The 24,265-nt window shown below is 42.1% G+C and overlaps 1 protein-coding gene across 2 annotated transcripts; it reads right to left on the reverse strand.

Moving 5' to 3' along the window:
- Positions 1–599: 599 nt before the first annotated feature.
- LOC115796875 (uncharacterized) lies at positions 600–22,444 on the reverse strand. Of its 2 annotated transcripts, XM_030753343.1 has the most exons (13): positions 22,160–22,444; positions 21,636–21,795; positions 20,962–21,339; positions 19,562–19,819; positions 18,338–18,885; positions 15,334–15,408; positions 14,909–14,998; positions 12,646–14,785; positions 12,405–12,455; positions 11,842–12,231; positions 6,950–7,213; positions 6,006–6,497; positions 600–1,613 (listed from the first exon to the last, which is right to left on the reverse strand). In XM_030753343.1, exons 2-13 carry the CDS (start codon positions 21,793–21,795, stop codon positions 1,576–1,578), a joined length of 4,884 nt encoding a protein of 1,627 aa, XP_030609203.1. In that variant the 5' UTR covers positions 22,160–22,444; the 3' UTR covers positions 600–1,575. The 2 variants fall into 2 exon arrangements, with proteins under 2 accessions (XP_030609203.1, XP_030609202.1); XM_030753342.1 differs by lacking the exon at positions 600–1,613 and having other exon boundaries at positions 5,072–6,497.
- Between the last annotated feature and the right edge of the window lie 1,821 nt (positions 22,445–24,265).

The following is a 24,265-nucleotide window of genomic DNA, read 5'->3' on the forward strand; positions in this document are numbered from 1 at the left end:
CTATCTTTCTAATAAACTTTCTTTTAGAAAACCCGAGGTTCTTTCATTTCAGGGTTAACAAACTCAGCTGTCTGCTAAATCTACTTCCTGGAATAGGAAGTGAGTCTCATCAGGGTTTGTTAACACTAAAATCGCAGAAACTGTTCCGGAGCGCAGTTGCAGCTGTCAGACTGTCAGTCAGTTCCTCTGAAACATTTACTGTAGCATCACTGTTACATCACAGTGATCTGTATGAACCTTTAGACACAGAACACCATCAATGATTGATCACTGGTTGTGTTGTAAAAGCTCACTGATGGGAAAAATGTCTGGATTTTGGAAATGATGTGAATGAAAGGTATCGTCAGCAAATTTGAAGAGGTTGTTTTCGTGGGCCGGACTGCAGTCATGAGTGTAGAGGCAGTACAAAAGGGGGCTTGTTGGTTTTGTGGCCCGACACTCCCGTTACTCTTTAGCAGGTGAAAAATAATCCCATTGGAGCAAAAATGCTTCTCAGCAGAAGAACCAGACTCCTTAAAAAAAAAAAAATCACTGGAGATGAGCAAGTTTTGTTACCAAGGTTTATTAACAGAAAAAGTTATAAAAAGCAAAAGCAAGCGGAAGCCTCCCAGGAGTCTGTGCCTTAGCAGTTAGCAAGAGAAAAACGGAGAGCAACAGCACCCACACCACACGTACAATGCCACAACTACTACTATACTCTCTGCCTTTCTTTGTCTAAGGTTTTGTGTATAGTCAGTGATTTGTAAGCATACATTAGAGGCTATCATTAATTCTCCCTACATTATCTGAAAAGGCACAAACATCCCGAAGCATCTTCAATACATCAACAAGACAGTAAGAAAAATTCATCACAGTAATTGTCAGAAACAACCTCCTTGTGGCCATCCTATGGTACTTCTGGAGAAGGATTTACAACTGCCCACGCTTAAACAGACCAGATGTAAGGGAGAAAGTGAGTCCCAATTTGCCACAAGACTTGTTGCTTAGACAGATTTACACTTTTTTGATTTGCATTTCCAAAATCTCTGGCTGTGCTACATAAGCAAGATAGCCTATGGCTAGGTCTACTGGACAGAATTATCTCTAGCACCAGAGTAAATCGAAAAATGGGCACCCAGTATGACTGGTGTCCTATTCATGAACCCAAAAAAGGCAGTTTTATAAGCAGAGACCCTTAAGCATGAATTTGAATGATCAAGCGGTTCAACATGGGGCCAGAGCAGAAGATGAGTCTGCTTTGAGAATGATCTAAGAGGGCCTGCCTGACCAAAGGGGACCAGCTAAGGAGAGGTGGCATAAGCTTCGGCGCCTTGAACATGAATAAGAGCAATTCCAACAGGCCTCGAATCCTACTACTACTTTTAGACACACAGTAAAGTTAAAAGTTAAGTAAAATTTTATTTCAGTGAAAAAAGCAGTGTAGTTACAATAAGCAAAAGTAGAAATAACAATAATATATATCAGCATTGAGGTAATGAAAATCCCAACAGGCTCAGCACACAGCCCTGTGGGGAGCCAGTGCTCAGTGTGCGGGTGGAGGAGAGATGGGGGCCAAGTCTCACAGTCTGGGACCAGTTATTTAAGAAGTTCCTTTATCCAAGAACATTTGGAAACTGCAGCAAAAGCAAACAAAAATTTTTAGTAAGTAAAACACTGACAAGAGGGCAGTTCTATCCTTGGGATCTGCTGCTGTCTCAGTAACTAACAGGTCCATCAATAAACTCTGTTTATTCACATTTTTAGCTTCACTTTCTGTCTCCTGCATTTTGTCCGTCAGGCTGCAGCTGAATAATTAGATTTAAAAAGAGTAAAATTAGGATTCCGCTTCATCTGACAAAAACTCAAGCTGTGTAAATAATGACAGCAGACATTATAAAAGAAATTATATATTTTTATATAATTATTAGGGGTGGGACTCGATTAAAAAAATTAATCGAATTAATTACAAGCTTTGTAATTAATTAATCGAAATTAATCGCATTTTAATCGCATTTCAATATTTGACATGAGAAATATTAATTTAAGTTTAGTTGATGAATGAATCAATATACATAAGCTTAAACTTCAAAATTTTGTTTATTCTCCCACCAGTCTGCTACACAGACCAACGAAGGGTGGAAGTGCTCCTGTGATAAGCAAACTCCTGAAATTAAAGTTAAGCATCATAACTGGATAGTTTTATTCAACATTAATGTCTCACTTGTTATAGTTGGAAATTATCATTCTCTCAGCTGTATTCCTTGATGTTGAAATGTGTTACGCTTGTTTTAACAGCTTATTTTGAATTAAAGATTTAAAATTAAACCACAAAAAGGAGAAAAAGTTCGTTCTCCGTTTAACCAGCTGTTTTTACACAGCTGTGCTTCGCACTCACGGTTGCTAGGCGACATGAGCTACGCCAGTGCTTCTCAATTATTTTCTGTTACGCCCCCCCTAGCAAGAAGAAAACTATTCGCGCCCCCCACTCCCCACCGTGACTATCCATCTCTGCATAACATTTTATCCTTATTAACATTAAAGAAAAGAAAAAAGAAAGACATATGGTCAAACTTACAAAGAATAACTTTATTAAATCGTGTTTTAAGTCTGCAACAGAAAAGATTTTGTGCATCATTGCCTGAAATTAAAAATAACATGTTTGACCAACTAATTGCACCATTGCAAAATTAAATCAAATCAATAAATAATATTTAATAATTATAATAACTAATAAACTACAAAAAGTAAAAAAATAATAACTATTTTATATTCAGTTCAGCAACATTAACTCAGGAGCACAATATATAAAACACTTGAACCTACAAAACAAAAATTAATTAAACAATTTGTGCTCAGGTTCGAGGCATGATAGTGCAACTCTCAGCTCCTGCTCAATGTTTAGCTGGGACCTGTACTTGGTCTTCAGTGCAGCAACAGCAGAGAAGCCAATCTCACAAAGGTAAGATGTTGAAAAAGGAAGCAGAATGCTTATAGCTTTCTCCCCTAAGAGTGGATACTGCCTCTCTACACTCAGCCAGAATGCACTGAGTGTCTGTGATGTGAACCTCAGTCTCAATGTGGAGTCAGACGTCATGTCAATGAACTGCTCCTCTTCTGCAGAGCTGAAACCAGTTGGAGCTGGTGCACTGAAAGGGTCTCTCACCCAGTCATACTGGGAACTGTTTTCAGGGAAGTACTTTTTAAAGAATCCAATCAGTGAAGAAATATGCTGCTTAATGTGTGGAATCACTGAGATAGCATCATAGTCATTAGTGTCCACAAATTCATGCAGGTTCTCAAATGAATCGGTGTTTCCTTCATCAAGTTGCCTGCCCCACATTGCAAGCTTTCGGGTGAAAGAGCTAATCTTGTCTGTGACCTGAGGGAGGTGTTTATCTTTCCCTTGAAGCTGTAGATTCAGTTCATTTTGCTTTCCAAATATGTCACTCAGGTAGGCCAGTTTTCCCAGGAAGTTCTCATCACAAAATTTTTCTGCCACTTCATACTTGTGCTCCTGCTCAAAAAACACTCTTATTTGCTCTCTGAGCTCAAAAACTCGGGACAAGACTTTTCCTCGTGACAACCACCTTGCTTCATTGTGATAGAGCACAGCTTGATGTTCGGCTCCCATCTCCTCACAGATGGCAGAGAAGACTCTTGTTTTTAGTGGTCTAGTCTTTATAAAATTGACTACACCTATGATATCAGTCATAACCTCACTTAATTCAGGGGAAAGTTGCCTGGATGCAAGTGCTTCTCTGTGTATAATACAGTGTGTCCACTCAGCATGAGGTGAGGCTGTCTTGATGAGTGCCCTAAGTCCTTTTCTCTTCCCTGCCATGGTTTGTGCACCATCACTGCAAACACCAATGCAGTTCTCCCACTTTAGCCCATTCTCAGTCAAAAAGGAGTCCAGAATTTTGAATAGCTCTTCAGCTGTGGCTCTGTCTCTGACATATTTACAAAAAAGTAGATCCTCACACAGGGAGTTTGACAATTCAAAACGTACATAAGCAATAAACAGACAGTCTTTGTTGCTGTCAGTTGCTTCATCAAATTGTAAGGCAAAACGTTTGTCTTTGAGTTTATCTACCAGCTGTTCATGAAGATCGTTAGCAATGTCATCTATACGTCTGGCGACAGTGTCATTGGACAGAGGGATAGTTTTTAGTTTTGCTGCACTGGCGTCATCCAGCATGACAGAGACCATGTCTAATGCTGCAGGCAGTATCAGCTCCTCTGCTATGGTGTGGGGCTTTTTGCACTGCGCAATTTGGTACGCCACCTTATATGATGCTAACAGCGCTCGATGGTTTACTGAAGTAGCCTTCACAAAGCGGGATGACTGTTGGCAATATTCAGCACGTTTTCGCTGAAAAAACTCTAGCGGCTTACCGGCGTGATTGGAGTGTAACGTATTTAAGTGACGCGCTAATTTATTTGGCTTCATGCTGTCCGCTGCGAGCATTTTTAGACACAGCAAACACACCGGTCTTTCCTCTTCTCCAACTGTAGTGACAGTGAAGCCAAGCGCTAAATACGCTTCGTCATATTTTCTCGTCTTAGCTTTCGGGTGACTTTCTTTTGTCTCATTATCTTTGTCTCTCTCCGCTTTTCTTTTCATCCCTGTTAAAAACTTTTTCATGTTGGGGGTTGTTATGTTGAATAACGGAGGCTATAGACAGAACGCAGTCGGAGCTTTCTGTTGACTCAACACTGCTAACCAAGGCAAACCTGTTGTAACAATGACAGCGCCACTGCCGCCTACTGTAGTGGATGCGCAATTACACTTTATACTAGTACGGCCCAAAAAAAAAAGCCTGTTCCCCAGGGTCACACGCGCCCCCCCAGGTATCGCACCGCCCCACTATTTGAGAACCACTGAGCTACGCAGAGGTGACGGCAGCTGATATGAAGGCTAGCTGCTCACTTCCGGCCTTTGTGGTGTTCGTGGGCTGCGAAAGACGTGGGCCGGGTCCTTCGCAGGATGCGGCCCCTAATTTGGACATTGTGCGTCGATATAATCTGTATGCCGGGAACTCGTGCACTGAGAAACGTTCCACGGTGCAAAGTGCGATTAAAATGCGTTAACATTTTTAACGCATTAATTTCCCCGTAATTAATTAATCGAAATTAACGCGTTAAAGTCCCACCCCTAATAATTATATATATTGTTTTATTAACCACCAACAGAACAGGAGCATCCTGAACTTTGACCTTCATTAAATATAAGATCAGAGTTTCCCTGATACAATTATGAGAATAAGGTAATAATAAACTGAATAAACAATGCTGAAGGTTCTTTAGTACTCTGCACAGAAACTACTCACTTGAATATGGTTCATCTTTTCACTTGCAGTGATCTGACTTCTGCTCAGTGTGAGCTCTACCACCAACGCACCGCTACAACTCACAGCTGACACACTATGGCTTCACAATTGTGTGAGTCCTCATGTGATTTCTGAATGCTGATAAGTTAATAAATCCTTTCCCACAGTTGCTACAACAATATGGTTTCTCAACTGTGTGAATTCTTAAATGACGCTCAAAATCCGATTTCCAACTGAATCTTTTCCCACAGGTGCAACAAGAATACGGCTTCTCACCTGTGTGTACTCTCATGTGTTTTATGACTCCTGATGAGCCAACATAGCTTTTCCCACAGATGCTACAACTACATGGCCTCTCACCTGTGTGAATTCTTACATGAACTTTCAATATTGATGTGTCATTGAATTCTTTTCCACAGGTCCTACAAGAATATGGTTTCTCACCTGAGTGAACTCTTGCATGACGGTCCAAATCTGATTTCTGAATAAATTGTTTCCCACAGGTGCTACAAAGATACGGCTTCTCACCTGTGTGAACTCTTAAATGAGTTTTCAATGTTGACGTCAGACTGAATTGTTTCCCACAGGTTCTACAAGAGTACGGTTTCTCACCTGTGTGCCGTCTTAAATGAGTTTTCAATGTTGAGTTCATTCGGAATTGTTTACCGCATGTGCTACAGGAATATGGTTTCTCACCTGTGTGCATCCTTAGATGTGTAGCCAGTTGGGATTTATATTGAAAAGATTTGCCACAGGTGTCACAATGAATAGACTTTTTTGTTGTGTCAGTTTCACCCTGACTTTCTGACACAGGAACGTTGTATAGTCTCTGACTGTGACTTTTCTTTCTGTGATGTCTCGTCTTCTTCATCTCTGCATTTCTAGTTGACCCTGAGGTCACATACTGGCTTTCTTCCTGATCTTGGTTCTTTGCTTCAGGACAGCTGTGAGAAAGGAGCTGCTCACTGTTTGGTTCTAATTCAGTGTGGCCCCTTTCCTCATAAGTAGGAGTTGCCATTAAGCTATCAGCCTCCTGCTTCAGTCCAAACTGACTGCTGCAGAGTTCCTCCTGTTCCTCTTTAATCTCTGGAGGCTCTGGGTCCTCCTGGTCCAAACTGGAGTTCTTTTCCTGGTTAAAGACCTGCTGCTGTGTGAGAACCTCCTCACAGACATATTGCTGTTGGAGGTCTGAAGAGAAAAAAAAAAAATAATAATAATTTGAAAAACATATCAGAAAGCTGTGATTCTTTAACTTAATCTAATAACAGAACAAATTAAACTTGTGTTGTTGGCTTTCTGTTTCTGTAGGGGTGTAGATTTTTTCTGAGCAGTGGGTGAAAAGTTGAAATTCAGATGCTTTACTTCATTCATTCTGCTGAACTTTTTATGCACCACGTTTTTCACCTTTTTGCCGCCAAGTGCTTGCTCATAGGGGGTCGTTGTGACTGTTGGGTTTTCTCTGTATTATTGTAGGGTCTTTACCCACAATACAAAGCACCTTGAGGCGACTGTTGTGATTTGGTGCTATATAAATAAAATTTAATTGAATTGAATTGAATGCTGCTTATTGCAGTTGGGACTTCAATTCTTCCTGCACCTCTAAAAATAAATGTAACTTTGACTATCATAGTTTTACATACCTATTCTGTGTAACTTTATCTCAGGTTTCCAGATGGTTTTGACCAGTCTGAGCCACTCTTCCCCAGTCCAGACAATAATGCTTTCAGCCTCCTGCTTCAGTCCAAGCTGCTCTCCCTCCTGACTACTGCAGACTTCCTCCTGTTCCTCTTTAATATGTGGAGGCTCTGGGTCCTCCTGGTCCAGACTGGAGTTTGTCTCCTGGTTACAGACCAGCTGCTCATCCAGACCCTCCTCTTCCTCACAGTCATGTTGTTGTGGGAGGTCTTGGCAAACAAAGAAACACAAGAACAAGGTCATTAATCTGATGATACAAAAACATACATAAAATTATTTTATAAAACCATGTATCAAAGCCTAAATAAAGAATAATCATGTGCACGCAAATGTTTAGAGATGGCGAGCTCAGATTGTGGCATGATTGGTGCCACATTGAGGTGTTGACCAGGTTCACAAAAATACATGAATATACAAATATAAAATATACAAAAATATGAACAAACCTTTATACTAATTACACTGTATTAATATTTAAAATACTCTAGCAGATAAAAATGCTATCCTACATGCCTCCAAAACCATTTTAGGTTTCTTGCAAAGAAAGAATCAGGACTGGTTCGACAAAAACGATCATATAGTCCAAGAGCTATTATTGTTGAAGGGTGCAGCCTATCACGCCGATCTCCCACTGCCAGCCTGCCCGGCAAAGAAGGCACCTTTTCGTCTTGCTTGCAGCAAACTACAGAGCAAGCTGCAAGAGGTTCAGAATCAGTGGTGGTTCATTCTAGCAGAAAGGACCCAGTTATGCGTGGACAGAGGGGAGTCCAAGGGCTTTGATGAAATCCTGAAGGCAGTTTATGGTTCTTCTTTTCCTGTCCAAAGTCCACACGGCAGTGCAGATGGCAAGACACTCCTGACAGACAAGGCCTCCGTCATGAGTCCGAGCATGTCAACACTATTTTCTCCAGACGGTGCAGCTCGCAGACCTTGAGCACATCCCATGGCAACCTATTAAGACAGTGCTGGATGAAACACCAACACTTCCGGTATGGCAGAGAAGCAAATGGTAGGATAAATTATAAGTTCCCTGGTGTCTCTATGTCCCCCTCAATAACTACATAACTTTTTCAAACAGCTATCTGGGACATAGAGCATGAGAGGGAGAAAGAAACAGAAAACTAAAATCACAACAAAACGAGGAGGCAAGTGACATTTTACAGAGTAAAAATGTGGAGACTGACAACTAAGTGTGCGCACGGACATGGAGGCTATCCAAGCTAATATAATTGCTGAGATACAGGCGGTGTGAGCCGACATGAAAAAAAAAAACAAAACACTGAGAACACAGAACAACTGAAAAACAAGCTAGCAGCTTTTAGAGAGGTTAGCCAGAAGCTAACCACAATTGTTACTGATCTGAAAGACATGACAGAGTCAAACAAGGAGAGCAGAGACCAGCTGATATGGAGGAGGGGAGCACTGAAGCCAAAGAGTTGCTTTGCATTACCATGTTTTGAAGTTTATCATATAGAGCGGCACAGTTTCGTTCATTAGTCTGCTGGTGTGAGTCTAATATTGAAGCCAAATGGAAAGACTTGAAGCAGAACCAAATAGACAAGCCTCTACCATCTATACTTGGGGACCGGAAACTTATTAAGGAAGGTCTTATCAAACTTTCTAACTGGAGCATTGTCTCCCTAAATATTTGGTATAAAAAAAAATGTAGAATTCAAAAATTTGAAAAATCTGTAAAAATACTATGTTGGGTTGTGTATGACTCAGATTTTGAACCTGCAAAACTAGATAATAGATTTAAACAATGAATCCAAAAAGCCATTACCTCTTACTGTACTATTTCTACCTGGGGGGACATGAACATGTTCCAGCATCTTACAGAAACTCTGAATTTAGAAAAGCACAAATATTTACAGCTAAGAAGTTACTTTGAGAAAAAAATTAAAAATACTGAGGATGTTGGAGCAGATCTTATTAATGTTTTTGTTGATATCATTAAAGGAAAAGCAAACAAAAAAAATGGTTTCTAGACTTTATTCTCTCCTGCAGCAAGGAAGAAGTCACTCAACAACGTATGCTAAAATCAGATAAGAGACTTCATCAATTCGTTGAAGAAATATAGCTTGTTTTGAGATATTTATACAATCCATTTGTGAGAAAAAGTACTGTAAACACTGTTGAGGTCACGACGGCGCAGAGTCTTACTTCTGGACTGGCTTTGCGCACGTAATACGCACCCAATGTGCAGCAACTTTCTGTGGTTTTAGATTTTGGGTCAGAGTTGACCAATCAGAACGATTGGAGAACATTTGGGGCATGTCCAGAGAAGTCACATGACACTGTCTGGTTATTATTGGATCTGGAAAATCCATTTGATAACATAATTGGCCAAATGAGGTGTCAATCCAATTCGGAGGGTCTACTCTGTCATAAAAGCATCGTAAGGGCGGACCGCAGCGTTACTGTGATGCTATGAGCCTTCAAATTTGGAAGCACTACAAATGGCCCGCGGATGGGCTGCTGCCAGTTAACAGGTTAAATATTTGTAAAATTTGTAAAATCTACCACCACTAGTTCATCTTTGTGGAGAGAATATACCTTTTTTTTTTTTCCCCTTCAACTCTCAACGGAGATGGTCGCACTTTTCTTCTCTCCTCAGCCCTTCCTTTTTCCCCTGCTTTGCTGCTTTAGAGCCTCTCTTCTCACAACTTCTGAACTGGAATTTATAATTATGGATCTGGTCAGCTGGTCTCTCAACGTCATTGTTTTGATCAAATTTTCACCATGAGGAGATTGGGGGAAGGAGAACCCTATTCCCTCTTATCCAGTTGACATTCCCGGCTCGCTACGTTATGGATTCCTGTGTGGTGTGGAAGATGACGTGCCTGGCCGTATTGTCAATGGAGGACACACACATTCGGCTTATTGACACTGGGATTTCTCCGAATTGGACCTGGAGATACCTGGCTTGTCGTTGCAATTCAGGAAGTCTAGGCAGCTGTCTGGCCTTGGTAAGGCTGCTTATGATGGGAATGCAGGAAGGTACAGACTCAAACTCAGACTCTGTATATCTGGAGCTGATAGGGAGGGGTAAGATCTTGGAGATGTATGTATCTGTTTCTGCACAGCGAAGGAACGAACCAAGAAGATTGGGATGAATCGGATGTTTTCACCACAGAGGTGCCAGAAAGACTGAAGGCCATCAACAAATTAATCAGTACACTCTGTACCCAAAACAAGTCGCAGAATCAGGAATTTGGCTCCCTGGCGGTCTTGGACTGCCGCTTATCAAATTGTCTCCGGAATGTTTTGTAAACAGATGCTCTACACCCCCGCTGTCCTGTCTTCTTCTGACCTGTGTTGGACTGATCTCCCTGACCTAGCTGCTGATGAACTCTACATCTTATCAGAACTGTTAGCTGAGGAGGGAGTTTGAGTCAGCTCCACAGTAGCCCGACCCAACCCCACCTCCACTGGCTCCCCTTTCCATCCCTCCCCACCCTAGTGCTCCCATGCTATGTTTCTGCACTATCACAGAGGTTTTTGTAACCTTATACTGTGTATGTGTGTATGTATACAAAGTATGAGATGATTTTTTTCCTCACTCATCCCTATATGTTTTCACTATTGTTTCTGTCTTTTTAATGGCAGCGCCTCCAGAAGGGGGGCAGCATGGCCACAGTTCACCTATCTACCCATGTTTGTTCTGTTTGTCTTCTTGGATGGGTGTTCTGTTAACTGTAATTTCCCCATTGTGGGATAAATAAAGTAACATCATCATCATCGTCAAAAACAATATGAGAATTTTTAATCCATCCATACCTCCATTCTCTTCCACTTATTTTGTTCAGGGTTGTGGGGGGGCTGGAGGCTATCCCAGCTGACAGGAGCGAGATGCAGGGCACACCCTGTACAGGTCACCAGCCTGTCACAGGGCTAACACAGAGAGACAGACTACCATCCACACTCACATTCACACCTATGGGCAATTTAGAGTAGCCAGTTAACCTAAGCCCAGTAAGTGCATGTCTTTGGACTGTGGGAGGAAACCGGAGCACCTGAAGGAAACCCACACAGACACGGGGAGAACATGCAAACTCCACACAGAGAGGGAAAGAGATGGAATCGAATCCAGGCCTTCTAGATGTTATTCTGTGTGGCAGCAGTGCTATCCACCACGCCACCATGCTGCCCGCGCCACCAAGACTTTTCATTAAACCCAAAATAAAGCAATTAATAGATAAAAGAACAAAGCTCAGGCATTGCTGGAGATTGTGTGGGACTGACTCTGCAGGAAATTTCCACATTTTCTAGGAGTGTCCTGCAATCTCCCCCTACTGGAAGGTCATTATGTCTGCAATCAGATCTATTATTAGAACAAAAATTAAACTCTACTTTGGATATTATTTATTTAGGGAATATGTCTAATGAGCTTCAGAGAGGGGAAAGATATCTGTTACCGATATTACTAATTGGCAGTATATAACATAAAACTTTAATGATCCCATGACGAGGAAATTTGTGCATTACAGCAGCTCAGTGCAGAGAAGGATGAATAAAAGAAATGCCTTGGTGTTCCCCCGATACAGGGTTCTGTGCTGGGACCAATTCTATTTAAACGATACATGCTTTCCTTAGGTAGTATTATTAGAAAGCATTACATACATTTTCATTGTTATGCAAATGATAACCAGCTTTATCTGTCCATGAAGCCAGATGACAGATCATTTAGTTAAACTGCAAGAATGTCTTAAAGACATAAAGGCCTGGATGACCTCTAATTTCCTGCTTCTAAATTCAGATAAAACTAAAGCTCTTGTATTCGTCCCTACAAACCTTGCAAACATGGTGTCTAAACAGATACTCTGGATGACATTACCTTGGCCTTCAGTAACACTGTGAGGAATCTTTCTGTAATGTCTCCTCTTCTTCAGCTGTGCATTACTAGTTGATCCTGAGTCCACATGCTGGCTTTCTTCCTCATCTTGTCTCTCTACTTCAGGGGAGCTGTGAGAAAGGAGCTGCTCACTGTTTGGTTCTGCTTCACTGTGGTCACTTTCTTCATAGGTAGGAGTCACCATGAATGTATCAGCCTCCTGGTTCACTGCAAGCTGCTCTCCCTCCTGACTTCTGCAGCATCCCTCCTGCTCCTCTTTAAACTGTGGAGGCTCTGCGTCCTCCTGGTCCACACCAGAGTTTGTCTCCTGGTTACAGACATGTTGTTCTGTGAGAACCTCCTCCTCCTCACAGACATGTTGCTGTTGGAGGTCTGAAAAGACAAATGGAAAGCCTCAAATCAGAAGTGCCTGACTGTGGTATAATTCACAAATGCGCAGCTTAAAGCTGGAGAGGAAATGGGGTCTCAGTAAATTAGAAGATGCTCATTTAACCTGGAAAAAGAGCCAAAAAAAAAAAAAAAAAAAAAAATCACTAAATACTTGCCTTGTGAGTCTGAATCAACCATCTCGGTGTCGCTGTCTATGTCCACATTCTCTGTGTGTTGGTTGGAGGATGGTTTGATAGAGGGGATAGAAAATGAGAGAAGAACAGTAAGTGTGGGCTAAACGCCATTCATCTAATTATGGCATGTTCCAGTTATACCCTAGAGAAACACGCAAGATATCAGAGATGATTTTTTCATTAAATTTTCTTTAAGAAGAGAGAAAAAATAGATAATTAGTACCCTCAGGATCAATGCTGATGTCATCCAGGGTCTTGCCGTTGAATTCTGTCAGGCGTCCTTGTTCAAGAGCCATGAGTACTTTGCTTATTTTAGCAAGCTGGAGGGTACCCTCAGGAAGCCTGTAGAACTCCTGATGCACTCTTTTGTCATGACCAAGGAAATCAGCTAACTGAACAAGCTCTGTATCAGTGAGGTTGAGAACTTGAGACAAAGTTGCAGTTTGTTTGCGCAGTTTTGCAGAGGTGAGACTCTCAGGACTTTCTGCCCCACAGACATTGGCAAAGTGCCGAAGGCAATCAGATCCACGGTAGCAGGAAAAAGCGCGTGGTTTTGCAAATAAGTATACATTCTCCTGAGGAACCCCACATTCCTGCCGTTTGCTGACAAGGAGATCCAGTGCTTGTTGCATTGGTGGGGTCAAAAGCACAGGAACTTTTCTTCCCCTTTTGCCTCTTATCTCTATCCGCCTGAAGTGTTGACAGAGTTTCTTTTCTATGTTAGAGAGGGCTGCATCCACATCATCCTGAGGGTCAGATGGATTTTGAGACAAATACACAGACAGGGGCGTTTTTGATACCTGCCCTGCTCTTTGTCGGTTGACCAAAACGACTTGTGTCAAAGTGAGCTTTGTGAGCTGTGACCATGCTTGGGGGGATGCCTCTGTGGACAACTTGCTGTGGAAATGTTTTTGCTGTGCATCTAAATATGAGTGGAGAGTCTGGATATCTTTTGTGAATGAAAGCAAGAGAGGAGCATTCCACTTTGATTCCTGGAGAGTTCTCAGTGATGTCGCTGGTATCAGTTCATTCCATTTGGCTTCATAGACTCTGCGAAATGAATGAGCATCTTTTGCTGCTCTGGAGTCACCGTTTAACTTTGCACGGCTTTCAACAAGCACTGAAATCTTTGTCAAACTGTACCCAATTTTGAGAGCAACACTTGGGCATTTGAATCTGTTGGTTTCACTGTCATATCCTGCCAAATGTTTTACTGCTTGCACAACATGCAGGAAATTTACAGGTTTGATGTGGTCTTCAATGGTGTTCAAGGGAGTTATTTTCCTTGAGCAGATGAGAAGCCTTCCCAGGTCCCTCAGTTTCTGCCGTATATATTCATGTTTGCTTACATCATATCCAAGCCGGATATACAAATGTTCACCATACTCCATGATACAGATATCTGATTTTACAGCAGAACAAACTTCATCCTGAAACATGTTGTTCAACAGCTTCCAAAGTTCTGCTGTGACACCAGGTGGTGGAAGTGCAGCAGATGGACAGAGGGCCTGTCCACGGATTTTGGCAGGTTGTTCTCCACAGGGCTTGAATTTGCAGATCAACATATGCCGTGAAAGGAGTTTCTTTGTGAAAAGGCCTTGACAATATACACAGTGCAGGAAATTCTGTGCTTGGGAATCCTTTTTTGGTTTCTTGCGGGGAACAAGATCACCAAAACCAGCATTTAATACGTGAAGATTATGCGCAAAGTTTCTCAAATGCTCCAGATGCATTCGCCGTTGTTTGGAGCCTTTTGGGAATGAGAAAGCCAGTGCAACCTCTGGCTTATTGGAATGAGCACGCTCTAAATGCCTTGCGATTTTTGCAGTTGCCGTCTTACAGTACAAACAGTATTGCTTTTTGTTGTACATTCTTGACCCATTCTTTTTTTTTGTGGCAGCAGCTATGCTAAGTGAACCATCGACAACAGCATGAAGTGGGGAAGAAGCAGGAAGATTTTGCCCAAGATCTGGTGTTGGGTTTTCTGACTCCAAGGCTCCATGTTTTGATATGGGACAATATTTGGATTTAGCTGCAGAAGAGGATACAGTTCTAACACATCGCCTTTTATGTTTCATTCCAGAAAGTCTTCCTTTTCTTGTTGGTGAGCATCCTTCGGTACCCATCTGCTTTGAAGAACCATTATTCACTTCCTTTGATGAGAAATATCCATCTCTGACATAATCCATAATCCCTGGGTTAAGGTAACTGAGCATTCCCTTTTTCTGATCATTTGACTCAATAATGTCTCTTCCATTATCAGCAGAACACTCCCCACTAATTTTGGGAATATATTTCTCTCCACTTTCAGTTGGAGAGGAGTCATAAGGCCCATCGGAGTCAAAATTCATCTGGCTGGTTATCTTAAGGGAAAAAAAAAAGTTATCAAATTACTGAAACATTTACTTTGCAGGCTTCATGCAAGATGTGTATTATTTAAAAAAACAAAACATGTATCTTATATACGTTGTGTATACATTGCTTACCTGTTCACTTTTTGTCCTCCTCAGCCTTGGGATGGGATCGTGGTCCTGTTCAGGGTGGCTAAGGTCAGACTCAGGATCCAAATTAATAGTCTGGAGCATCCAAACAACAGGAAAATAATATTTATTTAGATTAAAGTGTAAAGAGAAAAAAAAAGAAACATCACAATGTGAGAATGTGTTTTAACATAGATGCTGAAAGCAATGGAATGAGATTCATTGGAAAGAAGTTTACAAAAAAAAAAAAATCTACATCTGTCTTTGGATGATGGGGTTCTCGTTGATATGAGCCCAATCCTCCAAAGACAACATCTGAGTTTAGAATCGCACGGAGATAAACAAATCCAAAATGTTTTGTGTATATTTCTAGTTCAACTTATACAAGTGTAGTTCATACAGTCAGGCAGGAAATTTAAACAGGGTAGTACCTGGTTCTCAGGATCCTCCTCTATGGTTCTGAAAATTTCAGGCTCAGGAGACTCAGTAAGAGATTGTCGTCTGACCTGAAGAATGAGTTCAATATCATTAGTGATCAGTTGCTGAACAGCAATAATAGCATATCACTAACACCAAAATGTGCATGGCAGCCTATGTACGGCTTCAGACTAACACTGAATGACAATATAATCTGGGTCATTATGGTAAAGTCACTTTTGCTGTCACAGGAAGATTGCGTAGACCGCATAGACTCCAACACCGGTCTGCAGGTTGTACAGATCGGTCACAGAAAACAACAAAGTGCAGAAAAACAGAGTGGAAAGCAAAATATATCAAAACTTGTCTAGAACAGAGTCCTCCTGAGTGATCAAACCAGCATGGCGGTTCAGAGATGGACTGGAGACCGAAAGCGCAGCAAAAGGTACGACTCCTGGCAAAGAAAGGTATCGTTATTCCAGCTGCATTCCCGTGTTGAATTTCTTGATGAATAAAGCTTTGTGTACATAGCAAGAGCTTTGTTTTTAAATGTTACTGTATGTGTAACTCAAAGCTTTTATCATGTGGTGACTTTTAGTGTTGTCTTTTGAGTGAATTGGTTTGGACCATAATGTGTGTTTTTGTCAGTGGGTACATTTGCGCACAGACAAAAATACGGAGCGTGCATTTTGATTGGTGACTTGTTTAATATAGTGTAGGTTAACAAGTCATGATTATATATTTGCAGGGTGTACCATATCTAGTTTGTACTGTATAGATTGTTTGGCCAGCTGAAAATATTTTACCACTCTCAGGTTGTCTGCTCTCACAGACTGACGAGGATCAACTCTCCACCTGGGAGGAGGGACAGAGGAGATGCTCAGGGTCCTAAAGAGAGTCTATGGAGCTTAAAAGGAAAAAAAAAAAAAAATGGTAACTGGACTTCTTTTTTGTGTTTTTGGAGACATTTCACCTATCCTCCCAAAGACTTCTTCAGTTCTCAAACCAAAAGGAGGAGAGACCCAGGTATTTTAATCCCAGTGGTCGTAGTTCCTTGAGATGGTTGTGACCCTCTATTGTTCATGTACATAATCACATGCGCCAAGGTGTGAAAGGAGGCGTGGGTCATTACAATGAGTGGTTTCAGGTGAAACCAATGTGGGACTTTGCTCCACTGTATCAAGTGACATACTGTGGTCACTGGAACAAAGATGTGGATGGGGGTTGAGCATTGTAAGCAGAGGAGAATTGGAGATGTAATCCACCTCTTCTGTTCCATGATGGTTGTTCACAGTGGGCATAGATGGCTTCTTTTACTCCTCTTTCAAACCATCTGCCTTCCCAGTCCAAAATGTGAATACTGGCATCCTCAAGAGTGCCCTTTCTCCTTTAGATGCAGATGTACAGCTCAGTCTTGTCCTTGCCACATGAGCCAAGAGGGAAGTGTGAGGTAGAGCCCAAAGATGGAGTCCCACACTGGTTCAACCCAAAACAGACCATCACTCCAGCATCCCCGGTGTCCAACCTTCCCCTCAATATGGGGAACTCTCCCCCAGGTGAAATATATTCAAAGTTTTTGATGATGCAGTTATAAAAATTTGCCTCAGGAGATAAATATCTCAAGACGTGTCAGGCAGGTGTCGTCCAATCTCACACATCCAGGCAGTGCTCCTTCTGTCAATGGAACGATACCTGAATGTGTGATGCTACTTTTCCACCGCCAAAGTGCCGGTGCTTGTGCCAGTGTTGGTGCTGGATTCAATGAACTGGAGAAAAGCTTAAAAACGGGCCCGCGTTCTTAAACATATGAATGTGGGCGGGTCCTCGTCTGGACACGGAAGTCGAAGAGCGCAAACATGGGAGAACATGCTCCCCTTACTTGTGCTGCAAACACATTTTACAGTCCAAACCAAACTACTGCAGCATCTGTGTGCAGCACAGAGGTAAACACAGACAGCGATTAGAGCAAGACAACAAGTACGCACTTTGTGTCCTTTTATCTGTAATATAAATTGATACAAAGCAGCAAGTTCAGCCTTAAGACTCAACCTAATTGACAACCGTGAAAATCGCTTCGCTTTTCTCATGTAATACACATGTAATATGGTAGAAAACTTGATGTTGAGACAGCAGAGTCACGCCCTCCTGCCGCTATTGTCACGCGTTCTTGGTTCGAGACCAGCTAGTTTGCAGGGCCCGAGTTGAACCCATTTTTCAGCCGAGCACCGAATGCGTTCGTGCTGGAAAAACTGTTTAACGGTTCAAATACTGGCACCGGCACGGACCCCATGGAAAAGCGGCCTGAGACCTGTGATGTGGACCTGTGGCTGTAGCCAGACAGGCTGGCAGGAGAATCAGTATCACTGAAACCTAAAAGGTACTGTGTCTGCAGCCAGAGAGGAGAGAGATGGGGAAAAAGCAAAATGTGTTGTTTATGTACATTTTCAGTGGTTTTCCTCAGTAAATGCCTAAAAATCCAATTGTTTTTTTTGTTTTTTTTCTTAATTTAAAACTGTTGATACACTCTTTTAAATGCAGTAAATTGTAAATAACTGTCAGATTTAAAGTTCCAAGTGTTCTGGAAAAATAACCAAAAGCACTCACAGGACATTTTCAGGCCCTTTAATGGTTCAAATAAGCAGAAAAGTGTAGGCCGACATGTTGAGGCTTGGGTGCTATAGGGTTAATTAAACAGGCTTAAAGTGGACATGAAACACTACATGTATTAATGATAATTTACACTATGGAGTCCTGCCCCCAAAAAACTGTTACAGATTTAACTCTGTACATAAAGCTAGATTAAAAAAAAATAAAAAAATTGTTTTTGAGTTTTTAGAGTATGTGCAGCACCATCTTGTGCAAGTACACCATGACATCACTGGTTGTTTGTTTTTATGATAACAGTCCTACATTAATTGTGTTAGCTAACTAGTAACAGAACTAATAACAGTGGAAAACAAGGAAACGGAGCCTAAAGGGGTCACATCATACTGCCTCTGACACAGGAGCATTGCCTACTCTCTGACTGTGACTTCTCTTCCTGTGAGCTCTCCTCTTCTTCAGCTCTGCATTTCTAGTTGATCCTGAGTCCACATCCCGGCTTTCTTCCTGATCTTGGCTCTCTGTTTCAGGAGAGCTGTGAGAAACGAGCTGCTCATTGCTTGGTTCTGCTTCACTGTGGTCACTTTCCTCATAAGGAGGAGTGTGACTTCTCTTTCTCTTCCTCTTCTTCAGCTCTGCATTTCTAGTTGATCCTGAGTCCACATCCTGGCTTTCTTCCTGATCTCGGCTCTCAGCTTCAGGAAAGCTGTGAGAAAGGAGCTGCTCATTGCTTTGTTCTGATTCACTGTGGTCACTTTCCTCATAAGTAGGAGTCACCATGAAGGCTTCAGCCTCCTGCTTCAGTCCAAGTTGCTCTCCCTCATGACTGCAGCAGAGCTCCTCCTGCTCCTCTTTAAACTGTGGAGGCTCTGCGTCCTCCTGGTCCACACCAGAGTTCGTCTCCTGTTTATAGACCTGCTGCTCTGTGAGAACATCCTCTTCACACACATGCTGCTGTTGGAGGTCTGAAGAGACAAATGAACCAAAAAAAAAAAAAAAGACAGAAAAACAAACATATGAACAAATATGTTCTGATCATGGTTCATGGCATGTTTTTCAAATTTAGTATTCCTGCTAAATCAACAAACAGATAATTGTTACTTTGTCCTCTTTATTTCTGTGATGTCAGGTGACTTCTGTTTGGGAGGTAACCTGCTTCAATGTGCATGTGTCACCTGTTCCTCTCAGTGATATCTGAAATCAGCTGAATTGATTTAACCCCTGGCCTTTAATCACTCAGATATGTTTCAGCAACCTTTCTGCTCATGTTCAAAACTTTCTGCTGATTCCAAAAATATCACATCTGTGTTTTCAGTGATGTTCATAAACATTATCTCAACTCTGTTACTGAAGCTGCCTGAAAACAAGGAAAGACATTATCTTAATATGAGTTAGACAACAGGCAACAACCTTTTAAACTAATAAAGAATCACTGAGCTCACAGCTTACTTGGTTTCCAGATTTCAAGTCAGTTTCTTCTTTGACTTATTCAAAGTGTTGGTTTAATGTTAACAGAAAAGAGATGCATTCATGCTGCTTATTGAAGCTGGACCTTCAATTCTTTCTGTGCTAACTTTGAATTCTAATAAGATCCAACATGAATCAAATTCATTTTTAGTAAGACCATCACAGTTTACATACCTATTCTGTCTGACTTTATCTCAGGTTTCCAGATGGTCTCCAGCAGTCTGAGCCGCTCTTCATCAGTCCAGATGCCTTCAGCCTCCTGCTTCAGTCCAAGCTGCTCTCCCTCCTGACTGCTGCAGACTTCCTCCTGTTCCTCTTTAATCTGTGGAGGCTCTGGGTCCTCCTGATCCAGACTGGAGTTTGTCTCCTGGGTACAGACCTGCTGCTCATCCAGACCCTCCTCTTCCTCACAGTCATGTTGCTGTGGGAGGTCTTGAGGAGCAAAGAAACACAAGAACAAGCTCACTAATATGATGATAAAAACACCACACAGAAAACCACCAGGTCATCTGACAATATTTATGATTAGAGTAGGCATCCCTCAGTTGGTCAATTTTGTGCTGAAGAAGAGAGAAAGAAGGCATCAAACAGTCCCTTTTATGTGAGCACACAGAGCCTGAAGCAGAAAGACCGACTTAACAGGGAGAGTTAATAACTACTGTCACAACAGAGCTCCACAGTGAGGCTCACAGAGTCAACCAAAGAGCAACCATTGCACAATAAATGACTGAAAAAGATCTGGGGAGAGCAGAGATGTAGTGTCTGACAGGTGGTTAGAGAGGGTGGGAAGAACATGCTCACATTTATGTGTACACATCCATGCTGGCCACGAGCTTCAGCGACATTAAAAGGAGAATTTTCATACTTATCTATTTTTTTTGTTAGAGCCATGTGGAGCAGGTTCGAGACCCCTGCTCTAGAAGCAAGTCCTGTTACTCAGCAGCCACACTGAAATACATCTGGGTGCTTATTTGGACCGTTATTCCGAAGCATTATCTAAACTGACTTTCATTTAATGGTGAGAGAGACAGATTAACTGCATGTACAGATTATCCAGTCAAATCTGCTAAAATCACCTACAGGTTTGTTGACTTTGTTCAGAAATGGGGTTTGAAAAGCTTCTTTCCCTGGAAGTTATTCTTCTACCATATTTGATACTGCTGCCAAATTCTCCTCTCCTTTCAGCTACGAATAATTTCAGTGATGCGTCTCTCTGATAATGTCTCTCTTGCAGCGACCATGGACCTGCACCAGGTCTGCATCGACCTCACTCAACACTGATCCACAGCACTGCTAATCACCCAGTTTAGGGTAGGGAGGCTGTGATAGGATAAATGGAATTAACAGTTGGTGTGTGCGCTCATCCTTATCAAACATTAGTCTGAAAACTGCTAATTGTCTTATTTAGATTATGCACTGTCAACATTTTGTCGTCTAAACTCATCACCAAGCTAACAGTTTTCTGCTCTCAGCTAACATCAGCTTAGAGAAATCCTGTAGATGCTGAGAAGGTTTCAGATTAAACACGGAAGAATTTTTGCTTCAACAGCACAGAGTTGAAAACATTTCCATACCTGTGATGTGTGAGTTTGTGTCGGGTTTCCGGCTCATATCCAGCAGTCTGCACTGACGGTCGATCTCCTCCTCATACTGGACGACCGTCTTTTGAACCTCTGAGAAGATTTCTTCACAAGCAGCAGTGAGTCTCTCCTTGATGAACTCTTTCAGATACTGAATGGAAGGTGGCCTTTGAACGTTCTTCTTGTGTGGTGTAAAACGTGGGATCACTATTATATGAGGTGGCACTGATGTGGGTCGCTGCATCTGCATCTCTTTACACCTGGAAACATGCGTTTCTGCGTCCTCTTTGCGCACTATTGTCTGGGGGCAAAAGGGACAGTGGAAATGGCCACCATCACGGCACGGCTGGTTACATCTGCAGATAACTGTATCTGTAAACAAAAAGTAGTTTAACTTTCAAAACATGGCATTACAGCCAATGAACAATGTACACCAACTTTTCTTTAATCTAAACAGGTATGACTGAACTGATGCAACAGCTAGTGCTACAAAAGTGGATCAGCTGACAGTAACTTGCCATCTTGCAGAGGCCATCGACAGAACCCAAAGCAGTGCAACGCAATGAAACACACGACTAACTTATACATGCAAACACAGAAATGTCACCCAGTGTTATTTACAGATGTGAAAGCTTGTGCTTTTCAACAGATCATTCCAATCAACATACCCTGGAAATGCACTCCGTTTGACTTGTGGTTCTCCATGTGTCTTTTAATTGCACTGTCACTTCGCGTTTTAAATTTGGGGCATAATGGACAACCATGATTCGAGAATGCGAGGGTTATGCTCCCCACAAGTCCTCCTTTAGAAATAATGGATGGATGCATCTGTAAAGTAAAAAAAAAAACAAGGACAAACACCTGATCACTTGTTAGGGAACAATATCCGTCTCCCACTACTGATCAACAGTCTAATTTTTCTGAATAAAAGGTCCCTTGGAAAAGGACAGCACTACAGCTCACTATGTACCCACATTTCATACATGCTGAAAACTGTAACGGGTGCAGCGGCAGCGCGTTAGCAGATAAATCATCTGAAACGAAGCTCTTTCAACAAATACACGTTTATGTTTGGGAAGGGGGAGAAAGCACGGCTAACAGGCTACCACGTGTTAAACAACGCACCGTTTGGTCAGAAAACACACAATAACATCTCAGAGATCATAAATAAAACACTCATCAATGAATTCACCTCGTAAGAGTGTGAAGTTCTGCTGCTAGGACCACGGTTCACAACTTCTGCGCAAGAAAACACGCTTTCGGCTCTCCAAGAAGCGAAGTCCGGAAATGCCGAAGCGATGCGGTACGGAAGCTGTATGTACACAAAATACGGTAACGGATTTCGCTTTTCAGGGCTGTTTCCAAAAGTCGAAGTCACCGGGAAAAGCCGCTAATATTGTCGCTTTTCGCTTTCTGGGCGGGAAAGAAAAAAAAAATCGGTAAATCTTGCAACACAGTCGCTAAGTTTGCCACACTGGAACGCACTCCGGTAATTTCCTGGGATAAACTCACAAAGAAAAACCGCTTCCGGTCAGCCCTTTGGCCTGCTCCTCCCCCTCTTCCCTGCAGTCACTGGATTTTTACTCGCCTCTAACACATTCATGTTCTCCTGCTGTCTATCATTAAATAAGAGCAGGAGTGTTGAGCAGGACAGACAGGAACATCACTGATTGAATGCTTCTTTCAGCATTTCTCTTTAAGTACATCAGCTTCACCAACATGTACGGCTGTCATAAATGCTCCTAAACTGAAGGCTGAATCAGTATCGAGACACTTTTTAGCGCAGATTCAAAAACTTAAGCAGATTCATTTGGTTTTATGGAAATTTTGTACATGCCCACAAATTCTTTGTATGAAAACCAAAAACATTTGGATGCTGAGCTGAAAGCTGATCTCCTGTCAGGATTCATTTAAAAAAGCGTGCGGTAACAGAGTCTGATTTTATAATGGATGTCCTTATTGATCCATATTAAGTACCTTTGTGTTATGTTTGTGAGCTGAGAGCTGAGCTGTCAGCACTCGCTTATGAAAAGTGGACATTTTAATCTGTGTTTTATCTACAGTGAAGACACATTTTACCTGCAGCCCATAAACAGCATGAACATCATTCAGTAGCTGAAAATGTCACAGAAAACTTTCAGAGCAAAGTGCGTACGTATGTGTTTGAAGTGTTTTGATTGAAGGAAATCAAATAGTGAGACTTTTCTTCAGATAGTGTCTTCATCAGGAGATATTTTTCAATGTGAGAAGCTGCACACATGCTTAGTGTGCAGTTTGAGGTCTGTGGTTCAAGATCTGTTAAGTTCTCTCAGGAGCCACAATGAGGACATCAGTGAAATTGCCCTGTTGCTTCTGGGTTTATTTCTATGTTGCCGTCCTGAACATTCATTGGCCAACAGACTTTAAATCAGGATGTCATTCAAACAAATATCAGTCTTCTGGGCGTACAGAGAGTGACATGTAGATTGTTTACATCTGGAGGTGTTCTGTCAACAGCCACTGTTGCAGGAGATTTTCTTTGTTGCAAACAAAAGGTGTCCACTGGTACTTGTAGTATTACTAGATGGAGTCTACAGCAGTCTGTGGAAGTTTGCTTGCATGCTATGCCCAGGTTTCCAGTGGTCCGGTGCTGCCATCTACTGACTCTGAAGTGCTCCTACAGGCTCTCCAGCTCTGAGTCTGCACCAGTGAAAGCTCAGTGACCCCGCTCTGCAGCTGCAGCAGCTGTTTTGTATCCACTATGAAGACAATAATGATGACAAATCAGAGAGGCCCCCTGAATATCACCAGTGATTAAACTTTATTCTTACAACAGCTGCATCAAAGTTTAGGGTCCTTCTTTATTTGGCATCTTTTCATGATGGTCAAGCTCTATTACACACCTGAGCTGCTGTGGAAAATCACAGGGTTGCCGTTCCGTGTTTTGATAAATCGCACCCTGAGCAGCCTCAGTGTGTCCCACTAGCCGGTGCTGGTGGTGCTGCCTGGTGTCACTGAACCTCCAGCAGATGCAGACGCAGGAGGGAGAGAAGGGCTGGAGTCCAGATGAGACTGAGGCTGCTTTGGAGATGAGAAATTGTTGGAAGATCTGTAAGAACCCAGCCCTGGCCTCTCTTAGGATGGCACTGATAAAACACTCCATGTCAAAGAAAATTTTCTTCCTGAATGATCTGATTCAGTTCAAAGACCTGGCTTTCTTGTTTGTAATGTCGGATCAAGGTGAAGCTCTGTCTCCCTGCCCTTCTTACCAGGCTGAGGTGAGCCCAATGGAAACAAGTGCACCTTGATAGTAACTTCA

Source organism: Archocentrus centrarchus, chromosome 18 (assembly GCF_007364275.1).
Source record: "Archocentrus centrarchus isolate MPI-CPG fArcCen1 chromosome 18, fArcCen1, whole genome shotgun sequence".
NCBI classification, from domain to species: Eukaryota; Metazoa; Chordata; class Actinopteri; order Cichliformes; family Cichlidae; genus Archocentrus; species Archocentrus centrarchus.